This window comes from Bufo bufo, chromosome 5 (genome assembly GCF_905171765.1).
Source record: "Bufo bufo chromosome 5, aBufBuf1.1, whole genome shotgun sequence".
NCBI lineage: Eukaryota > Metazoa > Chordata > Amphibia > Anura > Bufonidae > Bufo > Bufo bufo.
In genome coordinates this window covers 173524590-173551101 of record NC_053393.1, presented here as the reverse complement: position 1 = coordinate 173551101, position 26512 = coordinate 173524590, and the positions used below count along the sequence as shown (strand labels likewise).

At 42.9% G+C, this 26512-nt stretch overlaps 1 protein-coding gene across 1 annotated transcript in view; it reads left to right on the top strand.

Annotated features, from left to right (window-relative positions):
• LOC121001109 (acetyl-coenzyme A synthetase, cytoplasmic-like) overlaps positions 1-26512 on the top strand; it is a 57081-nt gene that overhangs the window by 13118 nt on the left and 17451 nt on the right. Inside the window, exons 3-9 of the mRNA XM_040432038.1 lie at positions 1757-1848; positions 8695-8798; positions 11337-11409; positions 14159-14234; positions 16254-16332; positions 17558-17695; positions 25181-25351. Of these exons, the coding sequence (XP_040287972.1) occupies positions 1757-1848; positions 8695-8798; positions 11337-11409; positions 14159-14234; positions 16254-16332; positions 17558-17695; positions 25181-25351 (733 nt within the window). The remainder of the gene's footprint in view (positions 1-1756; positions 1849-8694; positions 8799-11336; positions 11410-14158; positions 14235-16253; positions 16333-17557; positions 17696-25180; positions 25352-26512) is intronic.

Genomic DNA, 26512 nt, shown 5'->3' with positions numbered 1-26512 from the left:
TGCAGTGTTTCAGGGGTATCTAGAACAGCAACGGCAAGTTAGTTCATGTTCTCATGATGGCATACCTTTTTTATCCTTTGGATAGGCCATCAATATTACATAATGGTGGTCAGAGGCGGACTGAGTGGCCCTGGAAAAAAACTAAAACTGGCCCCATTTTGTAGACGGGTCCAGATTGACAGAAGACGGTGCAACATAATTAGGCAGGGACAAGAGAAGAAGGCCAGCAATACCATAGTACCGCCCCAGCAGAACCAAATACCACAGTGCAACACTGCTACCCCTCGCTAAAGTGTTCAACTGTATCACCGTCCTGAGGATCAGATCATTATATGCCCGGCCGGCAGCTGTGAAAAGGGGTTGGGCAGCCCCCTGGGCATCAGCTTACCAGGAAATTTCCTGGTAGGGTCTATGGCCAGTCCACCCCTGATGGTGGTCCACCTCTAGGCACCCCCTGTCAGTTATCTGTTTGAAGGGGCCATAGCATTAACCACTAAGGGTCCTTTTTTATTGTTTATTAGTTTTTGCTGGTATTACCCTTTACTACCACTTGATCCCATTCAAGTAAATAGGTCTGAGCTGCAGTACCAGGCATAGCCGCTAGTAAAGGGTAGAGAAGGGTCGGGTTTATGGAGAAGATAAACTGCCTCCAGATCTTTTTGGCAGCGGCTTTCTCCGCTCTCTCTCCATTGAAAACGCACACCTTTGGCCGAACTGAAAGTCGGGAGAGATAGCTGTGAGACGAGTGATCTTTTGGCCGACAGCTGTTGAACGTTTAGGGCAGCCTTTAGGGTACGACCACATGGAGTTGCTGTGGCTGTGTGGGCCAAGTACTGCATCCTATAAAAAAATAGAACTGCATTGTTTCTTGTGTCTTCATTGTTTTGCGGGTTAGCGTGCAGCCATTAACTGATGGTAGAAGCAGTGCGTCTCGTATGGCCACACGGCACTCCACCCTAGGTGGCCGCATCCCAACCCCAGTACAGCCACACCGTATGGTCGTACCCCTTACAGCAGTCAGACCTGCGTGACCATCGGGTCGAATTAGCACACCATTGACAGACAGCCACCTGGCTGAGTGCCAGTGTTTGGGCCAATAAATATAATATTTGATAACGTGCTGACATCTTCTCCATTTATAATGGTTTCTCTCAGGCCAGCCAGTCAAATGGACTTTTCACAGCTATATGGATTGTGTTTCGGACACTTGCTCTTCTCCTTTCTCTTTGTTTCTAAACCCTGACGTAAGGGCATGTTCACATTTGCATAGGAGGCTTTGTTCAGGTCCAAAAGTAGTGGAGAGAAAGCTCTTGCATGCAGGACTTTTTCCTCTGCTAAAAAAACGTTCTCTCAAACGGATCCCATTATAGTCTATTTTGTAACCTAAGGTCCCCCAGCTCTACTTGTAAAGACCTGAGTGGATTGTTGTCAAGACCCTGTCCCTCTACAGCAGGCATCCTCAAACTGCGGCCCTCCAGCTGTTGCAAAACTACAACTCCCAGCATGCTCGAACAGCCTACGGATATCAGCCTACAGCAGAGCATTGTGGGAGTTGTAGTTTTACAACAGCTGGAGGGCCGCAGTTTGAGGATGCCTGCTCTACAGAGAAGGGTGCGCCTTAGACAAAGTCCTCACCTGTCCTCATGAATGGTGCGTCCCTCCGCATGAAGAATAGGGTAACTATAGTCTAGTATCAAATGTACTTCTAGAGCAATGGGAATGAAACTGACACGTGCCCTTTCCTTTTGTATTCCAGGGAAGGCAATTCACCCTCTGATTCTGCAGTGATTTCCTATGCCGAATTACTCAAGCAAGTTTGCAAGTTGGCAAATACCTTGAAGGAATTAGGTAAACAGCGTGATTAAGATGTTGAGTTAAGGGCCATGTTCACATCAGCATTATTACTCCTGTTGTTCTGCTACGTTATAAGAGAAGAACAATTGAAATAAAGGAGGTGCCGGATTCGGCACTTAAAGGGAACCTGTCACCGGGATTTTGTGTATAGAGCTGAGGACATGGGTTGCTAGATGGCCGCTAGAACATCCGCAATACCCAGTCCCCATAGCTCTGTGTGCTTTTATTGTGTAAAAAAAACCCGATTTGATACATATGCAAATTAACCTGAGATGAGTCCTGTATGTGATAGGGTTGTTGCGGGTATCGAAATTTCGATACCCAATCGATACTTTTGTCCCGGTATCGATACGATACCGGGATTTCCGTTTTTTCGATACTGGGCTGCGCTTCTGCGCAGTCTAGTATCTCTGAACATGAGCGCGCTGCTATCGGCGCGCTCATGTTCTCTCTCAGCAGCACGGGGAGAAGGAAGCTGTCCTCCCTCCCCCTGTGCTGCTGCCGCTGCCACCAATGAGAAGAGAGGGGCGGAGGAGGGGCGGCAATGAGAAGAGAGGGGCGGCAATGAGAAGAGAGGGGGTGGAGGAGGGGCGGCAATGAGAAGAGAGGGGCGGAGGAGGGGCGGGCGCACTGCGCCACCAATGATAGGATTACTATCGGAGCGATGGGAGGAGACATCAGCTTCACTAGTGGGCGTTCCTTTTCCCTGCGCTGCGATTGGACAGCGCTACAGCCAGGGAGAAGGAACGCCCACTAGTGAAGCTGATGTCTCCTCCCATCGCTCCGATAGTAATCAGCAGCATGTGGAGCAGGAGAGGAGACAGTAATGGGGCACTGCGGGCGAACGGAGCGGCGCCCAGGACTAAATGGTGAGTGCTGAGACATCGCTGGGCGCCGCTCTGTGTGGCCTAATAGTGAAAGTCTGGACTCATATACAGTAGTCAGTCTTTAACACATACAGGAGGCGGGTGCCGGCAGCAGAATCGCATTGCCGGCACCCTGCCCCTGACAGGGAGCTGCGATCAGCGGCAGTTAACTGCCGCTGATCTGCTAGTACCCGCCTCCTGTATAAAGGGGTAAAATCATTGGTGGTGCAGTGTGCCCCCCCCCCCCTCAATCCCCCCATCCCATTAAAATCATTGGTGGCACAGTGCGCCGGCCCCTCTCAACCCTCCAGTATTAAAATCATTGGTGGCAGTGGCAGCTTCTGATCGGAGCCCCAGCTGTGTAAGCCTGGGGCTCCGATCGGTTACCATGGCAGCCAGGACGCTACAGAAGCCCTGGTTGCCATGGTAACATCCCTGATGCTGTGTGCACAAAGCACAGAGCAGCAGGGACAGTGTGGAGTCCTATTCACCCTGATAGAGATCTATCAGGGTGAATAGGAAAAGGGATGAAAGATCCCAGGTTCTAGCCCCTAAGGGGGGAAATAGTTATTAAATAAAAAGTGAAAAAAAAAAAACCACTAAAATATGAAGTATAAATCACCCCCCTTTTCCCAATTTCACATATAAAATATATAAATAAACATATTACATCGCCACGTCAGAAAAGTCCAAACTATTAAAATATAAAAAAAAAATCTAGGTGGTGAATGCCGGAACAGAAAAAATAAAATAAAAACTGCGCGATTCGCCATTTTTAAAAATGAGGAATGCACGTGGCTTTTTTTGTTTATTTTTTTCGCGTGGTATCGAATGGTATCGAGTATCGCAATACTTTTTCATGGTATCGAAACCGAATCAAAAATTTGGTATCGCAACAACTCTAGTATGTGAGAAGAGTCAGGGACAGGACTCCTCTCAGATTAATTTGCATATGTATCAAATCATTCTTTTTACACAATAAAAGCACACAGAGCTATGGGGACTGGGTATTGCGGTTGTGCTAGCGGCCATCTAGCAACCCATGTCCTCAGCTCTATACACAAAATCCAGGTGAAGGTTCCCTTTAACTGACAGGAATGGAGCCAAACTAATCCCATTGACTATAATGGGGTCTGTTTGGGAGAACTTCTTTTTTTTTTTTTTTTTTTTTAGCAGAGAATAAAGTCTTAAATGCAGGACTTTTTTTTTTCTCTGCAATTTCACAAACTAATGGAGTCTCTAATGCAGATGTGAACATGCCCTTAGATTGCTGAGGGCACACAGATCATTCAACTTTACAGGTGTGTTTAAGTATTTAGCCACATGTTTTATTACAGAAAAGTAATGTTCCTATGTCATATGCAGTACACAATATAAAAATAGGACACATCCTGCATAACCTGCTATACCAGCGCACCCTGTAGGAAGGCTTCTTCCAGATTGTTTGTGTGACTTGTGTGCTATTTTACAAATTCCACATTACCTAGAAAACCAAGGGATACTATACATTCCATTCATCTACACTTCATTTTTATTTATTTTTTTATTTGGTGCCACCTTAATGGGTTTTTCCAGGAGTTTGATATTGATAGTATAGCAACTGTGCTTGGTATTACATCCTAATCCTATTCATTTGAATGAGACTGAGCAGCAAATGGGACATGTGACTAATGAATGTGACTTCACTGGTCTAGGAAGAGCCGGCATCGCTCATGAGATCCTGAAGATAGGTCATAAATGTCGAAGTCCTGAAAAACCCCTTTAATGGGAGGTTGAAGAAATGTTTGTTTTAGTAACTGCTATCATTCCCCATGCAGTAAAAATTCTGAAGCATCTTTTCATATAAATCTACATTGCACAATTCATCTATTATAAAGCTTTTTTTTTTTGAATTTGCAAAAAAAACGGGATCTGCTGTGACAGTACAGCAAAATTTTCGGAATAAATTCGGTAAATGTGCTCCACATAGAAACTGCATTTCATGTAGGGTGAAGCAATTCGAAACCACTGGCTGTTTATGTCATTGGAGAAGTCCGGGGTGCCAGTGACTTCAGAAGAGACAGGAGTCGAACCGTGTACGAGCATAGTCCTAGAAAGTCTGCCAGGCTGACTGGTATGGAACTACAGGTGCTAGAGACCACGGGATGGTGAGTCTTATGAAAATGTCTGCTTTGTAAGACCTACAGATTACAAATTCTTCAGGAGCTGAAACCGGACAACAAATTAAAACACTTTGGCATTGACTTGGGCCTCACCCAAAGTAAACGTGTTCTGTGTAATGAGCAGGCGGAAAGTCTACGGTCCCTTCTTTTTTGCTGAGGATACTGTCACTGACCGCTCCTACCTGGAAATGTTAAGGGAATGTCACAGCAAGATGGTACTCCTCCTCAATTCTAGTTGGATGTTCGCTGAAAACTGAATGAAGCTCTTCCGGCATGTTGGATCGGCCACTCCAGAATATTGGTGAAAATAATTCACCAATGTCGTGTGGCCAGATCTAACACCCTGTGACTATTTTCTGTGGGCCTACACCTGAAGAACTCAATGTATCTGCACTGCCCCCCCCCCCTCCCCACTCCCGCATAGGATCGGAACAACTGGAGATGACGCATCACTGAAAAAGTGGACTACATACGTGTGGATATGCTGGCGCGCGTCTGGACAGGACTGGATTACCGCCTAGACATCTGACATGTCACCATTAGAGCTCACACTGAACATTTGTAATGTATAGATAAAACTCAGCTAGATAGTGTGTCTTTTCATGTTAATAGACGCAAGTTATGTTCTCTCCGTTATGAATGCCAAGGCTAAAATTCTGCACCATTCTTTGTGAACCACCCTTTATATTTGATTGTATTCTTGTCTTTGACAGTATGTCTTCCAAGTGCTTAAAAGAGAACTACATAGTTTCTTATAAACTTATTTACTTGTGAAAAATGACTGACCATGACTGATGTGTGCTGAACTCACTGCATCATAATGATCTATGAGGCTGTAAATTCCAGCCCAACCATGTGTCTTCTTTCCTGTACTCACATGATGCACTGAGTATGGGACAGTAGACCCGCGGTCAGACTAGAACCGATCATTGTGATGTATTAGGTTTGGGTCAAATGTGCCGTGGCCATCACATGGACCACATTTTATGGACCACACACAGCTGTTGTGCTGCATTTCCCTGCACAGCATGTGGACCGGAGTGCCACGGTCCTAGAAAGAAGCTGAAGGAACCTTGTTTCCTCATTCTCAGGAGTCGATTCAGGGGAAATGAAGGATGTACTGTAGATTACATATTCACTAGAATCCTCCACTGTGATGTCCATATGTTCTAATTGGACATGCGGACAGAGGTTGTCTTCATAAGATATGCTCTTTTAATTAGCAGTAAAAGAGCTTGTGATAAATACTTGGACATTTCGCCTGATCCTATGACGTCAACAAGAGCATTTTATGCAGTGATAGTTCAGCCCAACCAAATAACAGCTAATGAAAATGATTGAGGGCTCATGCCCACGACAGTATGTGTTTTGCATGCTGCCATTTTCTTTTCAATTCAATAGAAATGTTCTATCCTTGTCTGCAAAATTGACGTTTTTTTTTCAGGGCAGCATGACGGACATCTTTTGCCGCCCCATTGAAATGACACACGGTCGTGTGCATGAGCCCTAACACTGCATTTTTGTAGGCAGATAAGGCGCTGCCCTCTAACAGGAGGTTTCTAAACGATTACATGAACTTCTATGTTGATGTCATTTTTATGTTTTTTTCTTATGTACAAAACATGAAGTAATAGGAAATGCGACATTAAATGAAGTGACACATTTACAGAGAACACATGGATTTAGATGGTTTAATATGCTATTCCTGTCAATGGTTTACTCATTTTATAACCATATCTTGTTACCTATTAGTCATTTACTGTTAATTGTGCCTGCCATTGTTTTCTATAATGTCAAATGAATTGGTTTAGTTTTGCACCCATGCCATATGCTGTGAATTTGATTGGATGACTGAAATATGATCTTTTGATCAGATTCTGCTCCTGCAAGTGCCCCAGAGGAGGTGCATCACTGTGAAGTGCTCTCTGCCTTGAGCTGATGAATAGCCCCTCCCCTCCGCTCAGCAGTGATTGCGGTAGTATTCAACCAGAAGAGCAGAGGGGAGGGTCTGTGGAGCACCAGGCAGAGAGCACTTCAGTGATGCACCTCCTCAGGGGCACTTGCAGGAGCAGAATCTGACAGAATAAAATTTCATATTCACACTACGGATCATAAAATCTCCATAGTACATATGTTTGTATTGCTCTCTCCAGCCCCTGCCTACCGCTGCAAACCGTTTTGCATGGTCATGTCGTAAACAACCCCTTTAAGGATTATTTTTCTCTGTTAGGTTTCCATTGTTCCTAACCAGCACAATAGGATAGTATATGGTGCTTTGCTGCCCAGTAAAAAACAGAGACCTAATATACCTATTATGAGCCAAAAGGATCCTTTAGAAGCCACCAGTTAATGAAGTAAAGTGGATCGGTTATCTCTGTCATAAATCTGTTAAAATATAGAACCCATGCTGCCATTTTGATGCTTAGGCCTTGTTCACACGTCAGTTATTTGATCAGTTATTTCTGGGAAATAACCAGTGTTTTTGACCGGCACCTGGTTTTGGCTCACAATAACTGAAGGAAATAACTGACCAAATTACTGACGTGTTTGTGTGCAAGGCCTAATGTGAGGAAACAAGCAGAAGGCAGGAAATTCTCCTAGATTCATACATTCAAGATAACTTTCAGATATATCTTGGCAAAGCAAAGTCATTGATTGTGTTTTACAACTGCCAGAAATAAAGATAAAAAAAGTTTTTTTTATAGGAAATGTCAGTGAATCAGGGCATACTTACATACATACAAGTCACAGGTAATAAGTAGCAGTTACACTAATATGCTTTGCTTATCAATTTTGAGGAACAAAAGTTTGAGATATACAGCTCATGCGTTATATATAGTTTTTAAAGGGGCTAACTAGGATTGCCTTGTTTTATAAATTTCACACCCACTCTGTGAAAGGTTGCATAACTACCCCCTCTTCAACGCTTGGTTTCTGACTCCTTGGGTTCCTTGGGTTGGGTTGTCTTAAAGTGGTTCTGCACCATTGGGGAAGGGGGGTTTAACAACCCTCCCCCTCTTGGGCAGACCTGTGAAGGGAAGCATACTTATTGTACCTACTTCCCGGTGCTGGTTCCCTACTTCTTCTCTCCGCAGCCTTGGCTGCTCCACTACGCTCCTAGGGTGTAAACTTCTGTTTTGACTCCGCTGCAGCCAATCACTGGCCACAGTGGTGACCTGCTCCCCTTGCATCACGTGACCATTTGACAGGTAAGTATGCTTACCTTTGCAGGTCGTCCCAAGAGGAGAGGTTTGCCAAACACCCCTCCCCCAGCTCACATGTAAGCTTATGGCATGGATGGTGTCATGTGTGCCACTGCAGCCAATGACTGTCATCAGCAGTGATGTGTCCCCAAGTAGCACATCACTGCTTGGTCACATGCCACTTGGGGACACGTCACCACTGAAGCTAGTCATTGGCTGCAGCGGCGGATGTGACCCCGTCCATGCTGGATGTTGACATGTGGGGAGTGAAGCGCCGTGATTATAGCTGGGGATCCACAGAGCCGAGCGTCAGGGAGCAGGCAAATATGCTTCCCTTCACAGGTACAGCGGGGAAGGGGTAGGGATTTAAAAATGGGTCAATCGTGAACTGCCCCTTCAAGGAATTTCAATATGTATTTTAATATGCGGTGAGTATAGTAGATAGACAGGGATGGTTCACGGTGCTTCAATAGTAGCTGATCCACTGAGCAAATATATTCATATAGCAAATTGTAAAACATCCAAACTGTAGCCCATGCAATGTCATAAAGAGTGTAGTGTGATCCCATGATTCCTAATTTAATAACATAGTTTCCCTTTATTCCTAAGGTGTGAAGAAAGGAGATAGGGTGGCCATCTATTTGCCAATGATCCCAGAGCTAGTATATTCCATGCTGGCATGTGCAAGGATTGGTGCCGTTCATTCTATAGTGGTAGGTACCTCTTTTACCATCAGAGCTTGAAAATGTTACTAGAACAGCATCAGGACACTGTGTAAAGCATCAGGACACTGTGTAAAGCATCAGGACACTGTGTAAGGCCTCTTTTGTATCTTGCATGCTTTATTTCTAATGTTGTGACTTTTCTTATTAAAGCGAATGGAAAAAATAAGCAACAGAACTGTGACAGATGACCGCAACAAGCCATAAAAAACTGCAGAATGTGAATGAGATGGTTACAGATCTCTTGTACATTTCTGGACACTCAAGGTTTAACAAAGATACCCAGCAGAGTGGGAACATGGCCTGTTGCAGCACTTAAAAAGGACCTTTCACCAGGATACATGTATTGAAATAGTTATATTACATTTGATCAGATTCTGCTCCTGCAAGTGCCCCAGAGAAGGTGCATCACTGTGAAGGGCTCTCTGCCTTGAGCTGGTGAATAGCCCCTCCCCTCAAGTTCTCGCGAATCTCGTGAGAACTTGAGCTCCTTCTCCCTGGCTAAGAGCGGGGCGCTCTGATTGGATGCGCTCGCAGCCAGGGAAAAGATAACCGCGCCCAGGACAAATTCAAGTCCCCGCCTAGTTGAACCAAATCGCCTCATTAGCATATGAGGCGCCAAAACAAACTGGGACCACAGCGGACGAACAGGGGGGGTCCTTTGAAAAAAAAAAAGAGGAAAGACATCACTGGGGGCCGCACTGTAAGGTAATATAACTATTTCAATACATGTATCCTGGTGAAAGGTCCTCTTTAGGAAATGATCCCCTTGAATGGAGTGATTTATGGTTACATTTTTTACATATCACTCCAACGTTTCTGGAGGAAAATCAAATGCTTGTGCTTGTATGGAACATCCTCCTACAACGAAATCTGTTTAGTAGTAATCGTGAGGTCACGGCGGGTAGCTCCGATCGGCATGTGAAGATCTGGTAAAGCTTCTTCACTAGAGCGAGACATATCAGCTTGGAATAAAAAGAATATCTCTTCTAATGGCCAAATTACAACCTCAGAGACTAAATACAGCCCCCAGATTAAGCGTTGTATAGGTCCTTACTATACCTCTGGATACCTTTCATGCAGATTTTTCTGTTGGAATTGAAAAATAATTGTGGCATGCTTCATCTGACTTCATGTACTACCAGATTTGTCTTCTCCCACAGGCCACGTTCGCACAGTCAGTATTTGGTCCATATTTGTCATCAGTACTTGGAACCTATAGAGGAAAAAGTACAGTGAAAATATGAGCCTCTTCTGTGTTTTGGACCACTCCTGGTTCTGATGAAAAATACTGACCAAATACTGAAAGTAGCCATAGAGGTGAACATCTCTGTCCGTACAGCACAGGGGGCTCGGCTGTGTGCATGAACCCTAATACATAATACACATTAATCCTACAATGCATTGCTCTATGATGACAAAAAGCTAGCAAATTAGCTTCCAAAATTAGCGTAAATGGAAACAGTCCTTGTGGACATACGTGCATGTCATAGATCAGGAGGAGCTGAGCAGAATATGTAGTTTTGTCAGAAAAGATTCAGCTTAGCTTGCATTTAAAGAATAACGAAACTTTAATTCAACTCTTTTACAAAATGTTCCAAAGGCCCTAAAATTTTTTTTTAGAACCGCGCTTTAAATTCACTATATTCGTGCATGGCTGACTTCTCAGATATGGTGGCGCTATATAAATACATTTTATTAGTAGTAGTACGGATTCTTCGCACTGTAGTTGAGTAAAAGTTTAGTTACTCTTTAATTTATTTTAATCTCTGCTTTGGAGTCCAGTGGGTGGTTCTACAGGGTGGGCCATTTATATGGATACACCTTAATAAAATGGGAAGGTTGGTGATATTAACTTCCTGTTTGTGGCACATTAGTATATGTGGTGGGGGAAACTTTTTAAGATGGGTGGTGACCATGGCGGCCATTTTGAAGTCGGCCATTTTGAATCCAACTTTTGTTTTTTCAATAGAAAGAGGGTCATGTGACACATCAAACTTATTGGGAATTTCACAAGAAAAACAATGGTGTGCTTGGTTTTAACGTAACTTTATTCTTTCATGAGTTATTTGCAAGTTTCTGACCACTTATAAAATGTGTTCAATGTGCTGCCCATTGTGTTGGATTGTCAATGCAACCCTCTTCTCCCACTCTTCACACACTGATAGCAACACCGCAGGTGAAATGCTAGCACAGGCTTCCAGTATCCGTAGTTTCAGGTGCTTGCACACTGTGTGCATGAGGCCTTATACAAATGAATGGGTCTGTGTACGATCCTCAAAATTTGCAGATCAGATGTGGATCCCAAATACAGTCGTGTGGATGTAGCCTTATACTGAATATTTTAAGATATAAACTGAGAATTTAAACTGAATTTAAATTGAAATCATTAAGAATGGAGGATAATATTTCCCAGTCCAAACCCTGTTGGACAGGTTTAATTTACCGATCAGCATTATTTCATGCCTATTACCTATTACCTTTGAAATGTGACAATGACTATCATGCACTTGATTTCTATTGTTTTAGTTTGCAGGATTTTCCTCAGATTCACTTTGTGAAAGAATCTTGGACTCGCAGTGTGCACTCCTGATTACTGCAGGTACTGTATGGTCCTGCAGATCGCAGCCTCAGGGTATATTCACACACAGAATGGGAGAGGGCTTGTTTCTGCAGCATGTGCATGCATTTTATTTAAATGGACACATCCATCCACATTTTAACAACATGTTTGTGAATATTCTATGTACCGTATTTTTCGCTTTATAAGACGCACCTGATTATAAGACGCACCTAGGTATCCGGGCAGAATTAAGATAGTTAAGAAGGGCATTCTTAAATTTTTTGTCATAGCAATGCGTCAAATAATTCCCAGAGCCTGGCGATCACCAGATAGTCCCCTCAGGATCACTTGGGTTAATGCTTTGGATTCTCTAGCACGTCTAGAGGAGCTGGGAGCCGAGGATCAAGGTCTTGGAGTTGCTCACTCTAAACAATGGGAGGCCTGGTACCAGTTCCGTGCATCAGCAGGTTTCTCGGGTTGGTTGTCCTCAGGATCTACTACTTAAAGTATTCTGTCCAGTCTGACTGCAGTTATATCTTGTATAGATTACTAGTTCAATCCCTTTCCCCCCCCTCCCTCCTTGCCCTCCCCCCTGGATCCTTTGTCTTGTCTCCCCCGTTCTACTCCATTCATCTAGTATTGATGATTGGCGATTCTCTTCTCTATATGCTGATTTGATATGTACTATTATAATGCCCACATATTGCATATACTCAAATGTAACTAGCTCATATTGCATATTTTCAAATGTATATGGTTTTCAATAAAAACAAATTGAACCATAAGACGCACCTAGGTTTTTGAGGAGGAAAATAAGAAAAAAAATATTTTGAACCAAAAGGTGTGCTTTTGGTGGATTTTGAACTAATGGTCTGTGGATGACGCACTGTTATGGGGGATCTGTGGAAGACACACTGTTATGGGGGGGAACTATGGATGATGCACTGTTATGGGGGATGTGTGCTGTGACACATAGGGCCATGGGGGGGGCCAGGATAAGATGCTATATGTGTGGATGACACACATATAGCATCTTATGCTGGTCCCCCTCATGGCCCTATGTTTCACAGCATTATAGTACTTTATTCTTTGTATGTAAAATCTTTCTTTAATCCTGAATCAATCGCTCTCCTTTTGATAAACTAGCTGACACTGATATATCGCCGGCCGCTATGCTGCACAGCGTGGCCGGCGATACATCAGTTACAGTGCGGGGAGGGAGGAGGGGCTGGAGGCAACTCACAGCGGGGCCCGGTGCAGTCACTGTATTACACCGGGCCCCGCGCACAGAAGTCTCTTTGTATGTAAAATCTTTCATTATTCCTGAATCAATCGCTCTCCTTTTGATAAACTAGCCTAATCGCCTGCATCAGTACTCACTATGAATGCAGCGTGCGGTCCGGCCGGCGTGTGACTGACGTCACTCAGTCAGTCACGCTCCTCCCACTTGATTAATGAAGCAGGAGCAGGATGAAGTCATGCGCCGGAGGGACCGCACGCTACATTCATAGTGAGTACTGATGCAGGCGATTAGGCTAGTTTATCAAAAGGAGAGCAATTCAGGAATAATGAAAGATTTTACATACAAAGAGAGGGGGGCCCGCTGTGAGTTGCCTCCAGCCCCTCCTCCCTCCCCGCACTGTAACTGATGTATCGCCGGCCACGCTGTGCACCATAGCGGCCGGCGATATATCAGTGTCAGCCCTGTAAAAAAAAAAGTCAACCATCGTTTTATAAGACGCACTGTCATTTCCCCCCCTCTTTTGGGGGGAAAAAAAGTGCGTCTTATAAAGCAAAAAATACGGTAATTATTTTTTTTAAATGAGAGGATAATTTTCTGGATATAATTTATCGAAGTCGCTCTACTCTATTATACTTCCTATCCCGGCCCCTAGCTTCCTTATTGTTTGGACTTGTAGCATAAAATGACAGGCTGGCTGGACCTTCTCAGTCAGACCATCACTGTGGCCTGAGAGAGCCGTCTGTAGTGACACATTACACTGATAAGTGCAATGCTCTGCTATGGGCATCTTTATCTAGGGCTGTCAATAAAACATACTGTTTTCTCAGTTCTACACTTACTATTATCACAAGGAGTATCCTTCTGAGAACAACAACCCCCTCATGGCAGAAGTAAACTGACAATGGATTACCTATCTATAGAAGTTTTGTCATTTGTGTTGACTGTGTTCCTTTTCAAAGGGGTTTTGGGTCACTTCAACAAGTGGCATTTACTATGTAGAGAAAGTTAATACAAGCCACTTACTTTTGTATTGTTATTATCCATATTGCTTCCTTTGCTGGCTGGATTCATTTTTCCATCACATTTTACACTGCTCGTTTCCATGGTTACGACCACCCTGCAATCCAGCAGCAGTGGCCGTGCTTGCACACTATAGGAAAAAGTGCCAGCCTGTCTGGTGACCGGGACCGTGGGACTGCACATAGGCTAGTGCTTTTTCCTATAATGTGCAAACACGGCCTCTGCTGCTGGATTGCTGGGTGGTCTGTAACCATGGAAACGAGCAGTGTATAATAGTGACAGAAAAATGAATCCAGCCAGCAAAGGAAGCAATACAGTCACAATACTTTAGTAAGTGCCTTGTATTAATTTTCTCTACATAATAAATGCTATTTGCTGAAGAGAGACAACCCCTTTAAATGTATGTAATGGCTGTGGAAGCCTTTGCAGTAACTCTGCCGTGTGTATATACTTTTACAGAATTCTTGATCCTTTGTCACGCACATTGTGTGGCAATTAGGCCTGAAATAAATGTTTATTTTGCAGATGGTGTGTTCAGAGGAGAAAAACTCATCAACTTGAAGCATATTGCAGATGAGGCTATACAGAAATGCCTGGAAAAGTATGACTTTTGAAATTATTTTTTTCCTAATGTCTGTTGCCTATTACTACCCCCTGGATACAAGTACCCCCTAATTCAAATAAATGACGTCAAAGTGTAAGGATTGCTACCCAAGTCATTCCTCCTTCACTCATTTCATCAGATTATCGGCAACGCTTTTCTGGTTAAGCCTCATGCAGACGTCCGTGGAACGCGGTCCGCGAGATACCGGACTGGCAATGCGGGAGCGCACGGCGTCATAGCAACCAATGACGCCGTGCGCTCCTGCAATGCCAGTCCGGTATCTTACGGACCGCGTTCCACGGACGTCTGCATGAGGCTTTACACAGGGAGATGTGCTGCCAATAATCCAGCCTCTTTCATCCTGATGAAACGAGTGATTGCTCATTTATTGGCTGATTGGCCATTTATAAGGAACGAGCCTTTCAATGAACACTTGTTCCCAATATTTGGGCCGTGTGATAGGGGCTTAAGTGGCGACATTTCCTAACCTGCTATCATAAATGAGCGCTTTCCTTCACTGCCGAGGACGGTACTCATTGGCTATTACCACCTCTTGTCCCACAGTTATAGGTTATATCTGGGTGACAGGTACCATGCAACAACCATACTAGTGGGAATAGCGCTCATTGGTTAACCCTTTAATGATCAGGCCTGAAAAGGCCTTAATGACCAGACACATTTTTGTGATTTAGCACACATGGTGGTTTAACGGTTATACCTTTTTTGTTGGACCACCAAAATAATTTTTGCAACGTTTTTATGTGACACATATTAGTTTATAATATATATTTTAGCAATTTTTTAATTTTTTTAGCTTTATTTGGGGAAAATGGCGCAAAATGTATTTAATAAGTACCGGAATTTTTTTCCTCCAAACTCTAGCTCCTTATTTTTTAAATATTCAAACTGACACCAAAATAAAGAATTATTTTGTGTCGGTCGTTTTGATGTATAATATGTATATAGCTTCACGTGAACGGCTTTGGTTAGCATGGGCTTTTTTATATATTTTTTTACTTATTTGTATTATATTTCATCACTCTTTTTTTTTAATATATTTTTGGAAGATAATATTTCCCCCAGGGGGTCTTTAAAAAACTTCTGGGCGACACTGACACGTTTTTGTTTTCACTTTTAGCACTTTTTCTAACTCATCTAAAGAAACCCCAGTTACAGGTGAAAACAGCCCTTTGTGGGGGGAAGGGGGTCATTGTACACTGGCAGACCTGATCAGGGTCTGCCAAGAGCCTGCAGCTCTGCTGTGCCCAAGACATCCGCCAATAATGTGGTTGCTGGGTCCATAGCCACTTCCTCTATTTACTGCATGGCATTCATTGAGCACAATGCACCGAGCACAAGAGGAAGCACAAGCGGTAATAAAGCCATTCTGTCTTCTCAAACTGCTCCTGCGGGAGCTTTAATCTATGGTCATATGGCGCTCAGAAGCACAGCTGATCGCTCAGGCAGACGATCAGCTGTGTTTCTTGTCCAGCAGGACGGGGGCCGCAAACCATGGCTTTAAGGGCCATGGCTCGTGCATCCGTGCCTTAGAGACATGGCATGTATCTCAAACTGCTGGCCCGTGGATCACGCATGTTAAAGTTCAAGTCTTGTAAAATTAAAAGCATTAGAAGAGGAGTCGGCTTGGAATTTTGTGTCAAATTCACTTTTCACTATGTATGGGTGTTAAGCAGCAAATTATTATAGCGACTGGCATGTATTTGTTAAAGGGGTTGTGCAGGATGGCTTAATGGGGCGAGCAGTTGTAATAATACAAAGGAGACGATGCACAGGTAATTTTGAAGAGGAAGTATTGCTCGCGTGAGTGCAGCTACCCCTTTAGACAGCTGAAAGGCGGGTGTGTCGGGGGTCAGACCCCAGCAATCTGATATTGATGACCTAGCCTAAGGATGGCTCATCAATATTAAGTCACTGCACATCCTGTCACTCATGATGCGTTAATGTGTTGGGTCGTGTACGTACATGCTGCATGTTTACACTGTATTTGTCACAAAGGACGCACACTGTGAAGAACTGCATTGTGGTGAGGCACCTGAGCGGGAGGCTCAACAACCAAAACAAGTCAAAACTTCAGGTAATTCCCCCAGTAATATACTTTATGGATAATAATCTTTTCATTTGCCAGAGACTTTTACAGTCTTGCCTGAGCCTAATTTTCTTCAGTACTGTAGGTTTCTGTTGTGTATTCGCCATGTTTTTTGTGACTTTCTTTTACGCCTGTTTTTTGTGATGTATTTTTGGTGGAAAAAGAAACGCCAGCTTCAGATGTTACCTGAAAGTCTGGGGGAAATATTAAATACAGGACACTTTTTTTGCTACTGGAATTTTCATTAATTGGGTGGCATTTTTTGTCTCTAGCAAAAAAAATTTAATGCAGCATGTTAAAATTATGTTGTTTTTTTTCAAGCATTTTTCCATCTTTATAGGAGAAAAAACACCATTAATACATTTGTTTTGAAGGGAAAAGAAACACCACTGAAAAACCATATAAAACGCATGTTTTCCATTAAGGAAAAAAATAGCATGTTCTATATTGTTTTTTTTGTGGTCAATAAACACCAGAGCAAACGTGTGTGTGTGAGGAGCCCTAAGGGTGGCTTCCCATGTGGTCTTTTACTAGCATTTTTGTATTTTTCTGAGCTAAGACTTTTGGTCTTAGTTAAAACCCTGCTGGCTGTAGAGCCGGCCAATTTATTAAAAGATGCACCTTCTGCTGTGTGTGCGCCAGAACAGAAATCTACTCCAGCTAGGAGATGAAGTAGATTCCTGGAGTAATGTGTGTGTTTTCTGGTGCACATGATGTTAAATGAGCCTGCCTCCACACCCCTGCCACTTTTTGGAAAAGTGGAGAGGGTGTCTGAAAAACCCAGAAGTCAAAAATGTTGTCACCATGCAGCACTTGCAACAAAATTTGCGACTTATCTTCGCCCAAAAAATGGAGTAGGCCCATAGTCCATGACCCCTAATATTTGTTTAAAAAAGTCACAAAAAAGTACCAAGTGGCACAAAAAAGTAGCACTAAGTTGGCATATTTGGGTGCGTTAAAAAAACAAACAAAAAAAACAAAACAGCAAACCCCTCTTTCTTATATGTTGATTTTCCTTTTTTGTATGGCCCCCTCACAAGAGACAGCTATACGTGTTTACCAGCAGTCTAATGTCGCAGTTTCAGGAAGAGAATAGCTGTGTACATTTTCTATTCCTGACATTGGTGTGCAGTGCACAGTACATTATGTTTTGCAGCTGTTCGTTCTCATTGGTAGCCCTGGTCACTGATGAACATTTTGGCCCTGTCTGCAGATTGCCTGGAATCCAGATACTGACAGGTGGCTGGACGAGCTAATGGTGGAGGCGGCTGAGGAGTGTGAACCTGAGTGGCTGGACGCAGAAGAGCCCCTGTTTATCCTTTATACAAGTGGCTCCACTGGAAAGCCAAAGGTAATTATAATCTCCACTGAAAATACTGTAATTATTGGAAAGGTTTTGCAAGACTGAATGTGACCAAATTTAAGAAAACCTGTCATTTTTTTTTTTTTTTTTTCCTTAACCCCTTTAGGACTGGGCTCATTTTCACCTTAAGGACCAGGCCATTTTTTGCAAATCTGACCAGTGTCACTTTAAGTGCTCATAACTTTAAAACGCTTTGACTTATCCAGGCCATTCTGAGATTGTTTTTTCGTCACATATTGTACTTCATGACACTGGTAAAATGAAGTCAAAAAAATTATTTTTTTTGCACAAAAAAATACCTAATTTACCAAAAAATTTGAAAAAAATTAGCAAATTTCAAAGTTTCAGTTTCTCTACTTCTGTAATACATAGTAATACCCCAAAAAATTGTGATGACTTTACATTCCCCATATGTCTACTTCATGTTTGAATTGTTTTGGGAATGATATTTTATTTTTTGGGGATGTTACAAGGCTTAGAAGTTTAGAAGCAAATCTTGAAATTTTTCAGAAATTTACAAAAACTCAATTTTTAGCGACCAGTTCAGGTCTGAAGTCACTTTGCGAGGCTTACATAATAGAAACCACCCAAAAATGACCCCATCTAAGAAACTACACCCCTCAAGGTATTCAAAACTGATTTTGCATACATTGTTAACCCTTTAGGTGTTGCACAAGAGTTATTGGCAAATGGGGAGGAAATTTGAGAATTTCATATTTTTGTCAAATTTTTCATTTTAACCCATTTTTTCCACTAACAAAGCAAGGGTTAACAGCCAAACAAGATTGTATCTTTATTGCCCTGACTCTGCCGTTTACAGAAACACCCCATATGTGGCTGTAAACTACTGTACGGGCACACAGTAGGGCGTAGAGTGAAAGGTGCGCGGTTTGGTTTTTGGAAGCCAGATTTTGCTGGACTGGTTTTTTTGACACCATGTCCCATTTGAAGCCCCCCTGATGCACCCCTAGAGTAGAAACTCCATAAAAGTGACCCCATCTAAGAAACTACACCCCTCAAGCTATTCAAAACTGATTTTACAAACTTTGTTAACCCTTTAGGTGTTGCACAAGATTTAATGGAAAATAGAGACACAATTTCAAAATTTCACATTTTTGGCAGATTTTCCATTTTAATATTTTTTTTCCAGTTACAAAGCAAGGGTTAACAGCCAAACAAAACTCAATATTTATGGCCCTTATTCTGTAGTTTACAGAAACACCCCATATGTGGTCGTAAACTGCTGTACGGGCACACGGCAGGGTGCAGAAGGAAAGGAATTCCATACGGTTTTTGGAAGGCAGGTTTTGCTGGACTGTTTTTTTTGACACCATGTCCCATTTGAAGCCCCCCTGATGCACCCCTAGAGTAGAAACTCCAAAAAAGTGACCCCATTTTAGAAACTACGGGATAGGGTGGCAGTTTTGTTGGTACTAGTTTAGGGTACATATGATTTTTGGTTGCTCTATATTACACTTTTTGTGCAGCAAGGTAACAAGAAATAGCTTTTTTGGCACGTTTTTTTTTTTTGTTATTTACAACATTCATCTGACAGGTTAGATCATGTGGTAATTTTATAGAGCAGGTTGTCGCGGACGCGGCGATACCTAATATGTATACATTTTTTTTTATTTATGTAAGTTTTATACAATAACTTCATTTTTAAAACCAAAAAAATGTTTTAGTGTCTCCATATTCTAAGAGCCATAGTTTTTTCAGTTTTTGGGCGATTATCTTGAGTAGGGTCTCATTTTTTGCGGGATGAGATGACGGTTTGATTGGCACTATTTTGGGGTGCATATGACTTTTTGATCGCTTGCTATTACACTTTTTGTGACGTAAGATGGCAAAAAATGGCTTTTTTTACACTGTTTTTATTTTTATTTTTTTACGGTGGTCATCTGAGGGGTTAGGTCATGTGATATTTTTATAGAGCCGGTCGATACGGACGCGGCGATACCTAATATGTATACTTTTTTTTTATTTATGTAAGTTTTACAGAATAAGTTCATTTTTGAAAAAAAAAAAATCATGTTTTAGTGTCTCCATAGTCTAAGAGCCATAGTTTTTTCAGCTTTTGGGCGATTATCTTGAGTAGGGTCTCATTTTTTGCGGGATGAGATGACGGTTTGATTGGTACTATTTTGGCGTACATGCGACTTTTTTGATCACTTTTATTACCTTTTTTGGGAAGTAAGGTGGGCAAAATTTCAATTTTCTCATAGTTTTTATTTTTTTATTTTTATGGCGTTCACCGTGCGGGGAAAGTAACATTTTATAGATCAGGTCGTTACGGACGCGGCGATACCTAATATGTGTAGTTTATTTTATTTTTTTAATTTTTATTCAGTGATAAATGTTTTTTTTTTATCTTAACCACCTCACGTCTGCCCATAGACTATAAACGTCCTATGGGTGGACGTCTATTTCTGACAGCACGTTTTAAAACGTCCTGTCAGAAATAGCAGCTGCACGCTAATCGTGCAGCTGCTGATCGGGTTGCCCGCTGTCAGTGACAGCAGGGCAACCCTAAGACAAGGCAGGGACAGTTCCCAGGTGTCCCTGCCTTCACGATCGCTGCAGACACAGCGCTCACCGAGCGCTGTGTCTGCAGAGAAGGAAGCGCTGTGCGCTTCCTGTTCCGGCCCGTTGGTCATGTGACCGCCGTGACCGGAGTGTGCAGGAGCTGTGTGAGGTCTCTCAGAGACCTCGATCAGCCCTGCTCTGAGGCTGTACAGCGCTGGATTGCTGCTGTACAGCCTCTATAGGGGTGCATTTGTCCTGTAACTGGGGCTACTATGTCAGCCCCAGTTACAGGAGAAATCAACAGTGAAAAAAAAAAAGAAAAAGTGAAGTAAATGTCCCCCAGAGGTCTTGTATGACCTTATGGGGGACGAAAAGTGTAAAATAAAAAAAATAAAAATAAAAGGTTGAAAATAAAAAAATAAAAAAAAGTTTCACATGTAAAAAAAAAAAAAAGTCCCCAAGTAAGGAATGAAAAAAAAAAGTTAAAAATAGAAAAAAAAAAAAAAAGTATACATATTAGGTATCGCCGCGTCCGTAAAAAACAGCTCTATAAAAATATCACATGACCTAACCCCTCGGGTGAACACCGTAAAAAAAAAAAAAAAAAAACACTGTGTCAAAACAAGCAATTTTTGTCACCTTGCATCACAAAAGGTGCAACACCAAGTGATCAAAAACGCGTATGTCCCACAAAATAGTACCAATAAAACCGTCACCTCATCCCGCAAAAAATCAGCCCCTACATAAGAAAATCTCTCAAAAAATAAAAAAACTATAGCTCTCAGAACATGGACACATTAAAACATAATTTTTTTGTTTCAAAAATGCTATTATTGTGTAAAACTTTAATAAATGAGAAAAAGTATACATATTAGGTATCGCCACGTCCGTAACAATCTGCTCTATAAAAATGTCACTTGACTGAACCCCTCAGGTGAACGCTGTAAAAATAAATAAATAGAAACTGTGCTAAAACAACCAATTTTTTGGTCACCTTGCCCCATAAAGTGTTATAATGAATGATCAAAAAATCATATGTACCCAAAAATAGTACTAATAAAACTGGCACCTTATCCCCTAGTCTCCAAAATGGGGTCACTTCTTGGGAGTTTCTACTGTAAGGGTGCATCAGGGGGCTTCAAATGGGACATGGCATCTAAAAACCATGTGGAGTTCCTTTTCTTCTGCGCCCTGCCGTGTGCCCATACAGCAGTTTATGACCACATGTGGGGTGTTTCTGTAAACCGCAGAATCTGGGTAATAAATATTGAGTTTTGTTTGGCTGTTAACCATCGATGTGTTAAAGAAAAAATTTGATTCAATTGGAAAATCTGCCAAAAAAGTGAAATTTAAAAATTTGATCTCCATTTTCCTTTAATTCTTGTGGAACGCCTAAAGAGTTAACAAAGTTTGTAAAATCGGTTTTGAATACCTTGAGGGGTGTAATTTCTACAATGGGGTCATTTATGGGGGTATCCACTATGTAGGCCCCACAAAGTGACTTCAGACCTGAACTGGTCCTTATAAAGTGGATTTTGGCAATTTTCTTAAAAATTTGAAGAATTCCTTCTAAACTTCTAAGCCTTCTAACGTCCTAAAAAAATAAAATGACATTTCCAAAATCATGCCAACATAAAGTAGACATATGGGGAATGTTAAATAATAAATATTTTATGAGGTATCACTTTCTGTTTTAAAAGCAGAGAAATTGAAATTTAGAAAATTGCGAATTTTTCAAATTTTTTGGGTAAATTTGGGATTTTTTCATAAATAAAGGTGAAATATTTTGACTCAAATTTATGACTATCATGAAGTACAATGTGTCACGAGAAAACAATCTCTGAATGACTTGGATAAATAATGGCGTTCCAAAGTTATTACCACATAAAGTGAGATATGTCAGTTTTGCAAAATTTGGCCTGGTCAGGAAGGGGGCAAAGGGCCCAGATGGGAAGTGGTTAACTTTTTTCACTTTTTTTTACATTTTTGTGACCCAGACCCACTTGGTTCTTGAAGATCCAGTGGGTCTGGTGTCTGTATAATACAGTACAGAACAATATATATTGTTCTGTACTGTATTTTACTTACACTGAACAGATCTGTGCTTTTAGCATAGATCTGTTCAGCACCATGGACAGCAGGACGCCTGAGCAGGCGTCCTGTTGCCATGGGAACCTTCCCCGTCTGCTCAGAACTTCGCAGACGGGGAAGGGTAAGCACGGGGCTGAGGGGGGCTCTCTGGGGGCTCTCTCCCTCTCCATCGGGGGGCTGCAAAGGCACAGCAGCCCCCCGATGGAGAGGGAGGGAGCTCCCTGACCGATGACAGTTAACTTTTTCCATACAGCGGTCCGTACGGACCGCGGTATGGAAAGGGTTAAACGGCTGACATCTTCACAGATGTCAGCCGTTTATACCAGGGTGCCAGCAATGTGCTGGCACCCTGGTACAACCACTAGAAGCCAACGATCGTTCATGGGGAGGCGGGCGGGGGATCGCGATCCCGCCTGCCGCACCGCCCGCCTCCCGCAACGCCCCCACCGCCTGCGACACCCCCCCCCCGCACCACCCTCCGGCATAAAATCGTGCAGGGGGGGGTGAAAAATATTTATTTTAGCCACTCTAAAGTTTCTGATCCCCGCGGTCAGGGACCGCGGCGATCAGAAACTGCAAAAAGCGCAGCAAACCGCAGGTCTGAATTGACCTGCGGTTTGCTGCGATCGCCGATACGGGGGGGTCAAATGACCCCCCCCTGCATTGTTACGGGATGCCGGCTGAATGATTTCAGCCGAAATCCCGTTCCAATTAACCCCTGGGGCGCCGGAATACAGATTTTAAGTCAGGACGTACCGGTACGTCCTGGGTCCTTAAGGACTCGGGAAATAGGGCGTACCGGTACGTCCTAGGTCCTTAAGGGGTTAAGCACAACTAAACTGGTGAGTTTTAATTCTTCTGAACCAACGATAGTTAAAGGGGTTTACAGAATTAGAAAGACTTGGCTGCATATTTTCTTTAAACAGTAGCAGCCGCCCTCCTTACTGCCGCTGGCCAGGTACGTAATGATCTGATGTTCTCAGCAGTAATTCACACTGGGAGCATCAGGAACTTATGTAACTGGCTGACGGCCACATATACCCTCCTGAGTTCAGTTGTACCGCTGTCCTATGGTATTGCAGTGGCATTGTACTTGTGTTGCCCCACCTTCTGTCAGTTTGGACTTGCCTACAACATGGAGACCAGTTTTAGGTGTTTTTCCAGGGTCACTTTAAAGGGGTTGGCCCATCTCATACATTGGTGGCATATCGCTAGGATATGCCACCAGTGTCTGATAGATGTGTGTCCCTCCTCCGGGCCCCACACCTATCTCTACAATGGAGCCTGCAAAGTGTAGGAGAGTGGACTGCCCTCTATTAATTTCTAAGGAAGCACGTCAGCTCCATAGAAGTGAATAGAGCGTTGGCCGCTGACTTTGCAAGCTCCGTTCCAGAGATAGGTGTGGGTCTCACCTCTGGGCCACACACCTATCAGACATCAGTGGCCTATCTTAGCGATATATCCCACCAATTAATCAGATGGGCCAACCCCTTTAGGTTCCCAGGCCGTCCCTGAGTGGAGCTGTGCTGCACCTGGAGACTCTGCTCTCCCTCTACTCTGCCCTCTTCACTTTGATTGACAGGGCCAGGCAGCGTAAACGTGACCACACCTGGCCCTGCCAATCAAAGTGGGCAGGGAGCGGCAGTTGCAGAGAAAGCCAAACCTCTAGGAGTAATGGCAACGCCCCCGTTGCTCCTAGAGGCTTATTTGCATATATTGAAACTTAATTTTTTTCTCAGCAATGTGGGCACATATGAACTTGGGCCCAACACAGATGCCTTCAGCTGCCAAGCGCACATGCAGCAGGCTAGACAGTTTAATAGGTACAAAACTGCTGACAGATGAAACTGCTTTTGGCTGCATTCAGGTTGACAACTGTGATGATCTGCATGTTGACACTGTTTTGGCAGCATCATTGGTGGACGTCAGCCACAACATGTGAACTCGCCCTCAGAAGCACTGATGAGAAGTGACAAGGTGCTACCACCTTTTAGCACGTGTTAGACCTAGTGTTCTTTATGTTCCTAATCCACCATGTGCTATATGTTTCCTTACTAATGAGGGTGTGGACTTGTCATCTTTCTGTTTTCTTCAAAACCTACTGGTTGTCAAATACCAGGAAACTCAGGCAAGAAAATGTCACATCAGCCATGTCCACGTATGTGGGACGTTTATAGACACATTCTTTCTTTTATGACATTTAAGCAGTGCCACTCCCTGACCAAACATTCCAGCTCATACAGTGTGACATTTGTGTTTTCCAGTACAACATCCTGGAAGACCTACTGTTTGTAGTCTTTTTCTATATTCGCAGCCATAAAGCACAACAATAAAAACGTTTCATTGCAGAGGATATCTTCCCCCAGTAGACTCAAAATCAATAAATAATGAATTCATTGTTTCCTAAGTTTTGTCAGTAAAGATTAGAAACTGCTTCACCAGGTGATGCTTTGTATATTCATAGACTATATCTGTTATAAAAAAAATAAAAAAAAAACATTGAAAAAGTCAAGTTAAAGGGGTTGTCCAAGGACAGGTCACCGTTGCACCTAAAAGTCTGAAATTACCAGGAAAGAGTTTTTGACTTGTCCTCATCTGTGAAGGTTTTTCATATGATATTCAACCATTTCATAGTCATCTTCTTTATTTTTTTTTACCTAAGTAGCAGATGCTTCATGATAATGACCCCCTTACGCCACCCTTCGAGCTTTCCATGCACCCTCAATGACATAGTCTGTATTGTTACATAAATATAGCCCAGTCTGATCTCTACTCATTTAGTTCAGCCAATCACATGTATTACATGCTGTACATATATACGTATGTTTCTGATACCGATTGAGTTCTTTTGCACAGGGTGTTTTGCACACAGTTGCAGGATATCTGCTGTACACTGCTCTGACATTCAAGTACGTCTTTGACTACCATGAAGATGACATTTACTGGTGCACAGCTGACATCGGTTGGATCACCGGTCATTCTTACATTACCTACGGTCCACTAGCTAATGGCGCCACCAGTGTGATGGTAAGCTGGCCAAATGATGTAATATCTGAGGTTCCTCACCCAAGACAGCATTATATACGGTTATACAGTCCTGATCAAAAGTTCAAGACCACTTGAAAAATAGCAAAATATCATATTTAGCATGGCTGGATCTTAACAAGGTTCCAAGTAGAGCTTCAACATGCAACAAGAAGAAATGGGAGTGAGACAAAACATTTTTTGAGCATTCAGTTTAATAAAAACAACGAATAAACTGAAACAGGCTGTTTTTCAGCTGATCAAAAGTTTAGGACCACACCTCCAAAAAAAAACTAACAAACCCCCCCCCCCCCCCCCCCCCCCAAAACAGAAATCCAACTTCCAAACATGAACTCAGTAATGAGTAGCTCCGCCGTTATTGTTTATCACTTCCAAAATCCGTTTCGGCATGCTTGATGCAAGCGTTTCCATGAGGTGAGTGGGAACATTTCTCCAAATGGTGAAGACGGCTGCACAAAGGCCATCTACTGTCTGGAACTGTTGTCCATTTTTGTAAACTTCCCTTGCCATTCATCCCCAAAGGTTCTCAATTGGATTTAGATCAGGGGAACATGCAGGATTGGCCAAAAGAGTGATGTTATTCTCCTGGAAGAAGTCCCTTGTCCTGCGGGCATTGTGTACTGTAGCGTTGTCCTGTTGAAGAACCCAGTCGTTCCCTGCACTTCCTGAAGCTCCATTGTTCCACTGAAGGAAAAAGCACCCCAGACCATTATGGCGCCCCCTCCACTGTGGCGCGTAGAAAACATATCTCAGGTGGGATCTGCTTGTCATGCCAGTAACGTTGGAAACCATCAGGACCATCAAGGTTACATTTTTTCTCATCAGAGAATAAAACTTTCTTCCACCTTTTGAATGTCCCATGTTTGGTGCTCTCTTGCAAAGTCCAAACGAGCAGTTCTGTGGCGTTCAAGGAGACGAGGTCTTTGAAGACGTTTTTTTTGTTTTTGAAGCCCTTCAGTCTCAGATGCCGTCTGATGGTTATGGGGCTGCAATCAGCACCAGTAAGGGCCTTAATTTGGGTCGAGAATCGTCCAGTGTCTTTATGGACAGCCAATTGGATCCTCCGGCTCAGTGCTGATGAAATTTTTTGGGGTCTTGCACTTGACTTTTTTTGTTCCATAACCCTCAGGATCATTTAAGAAA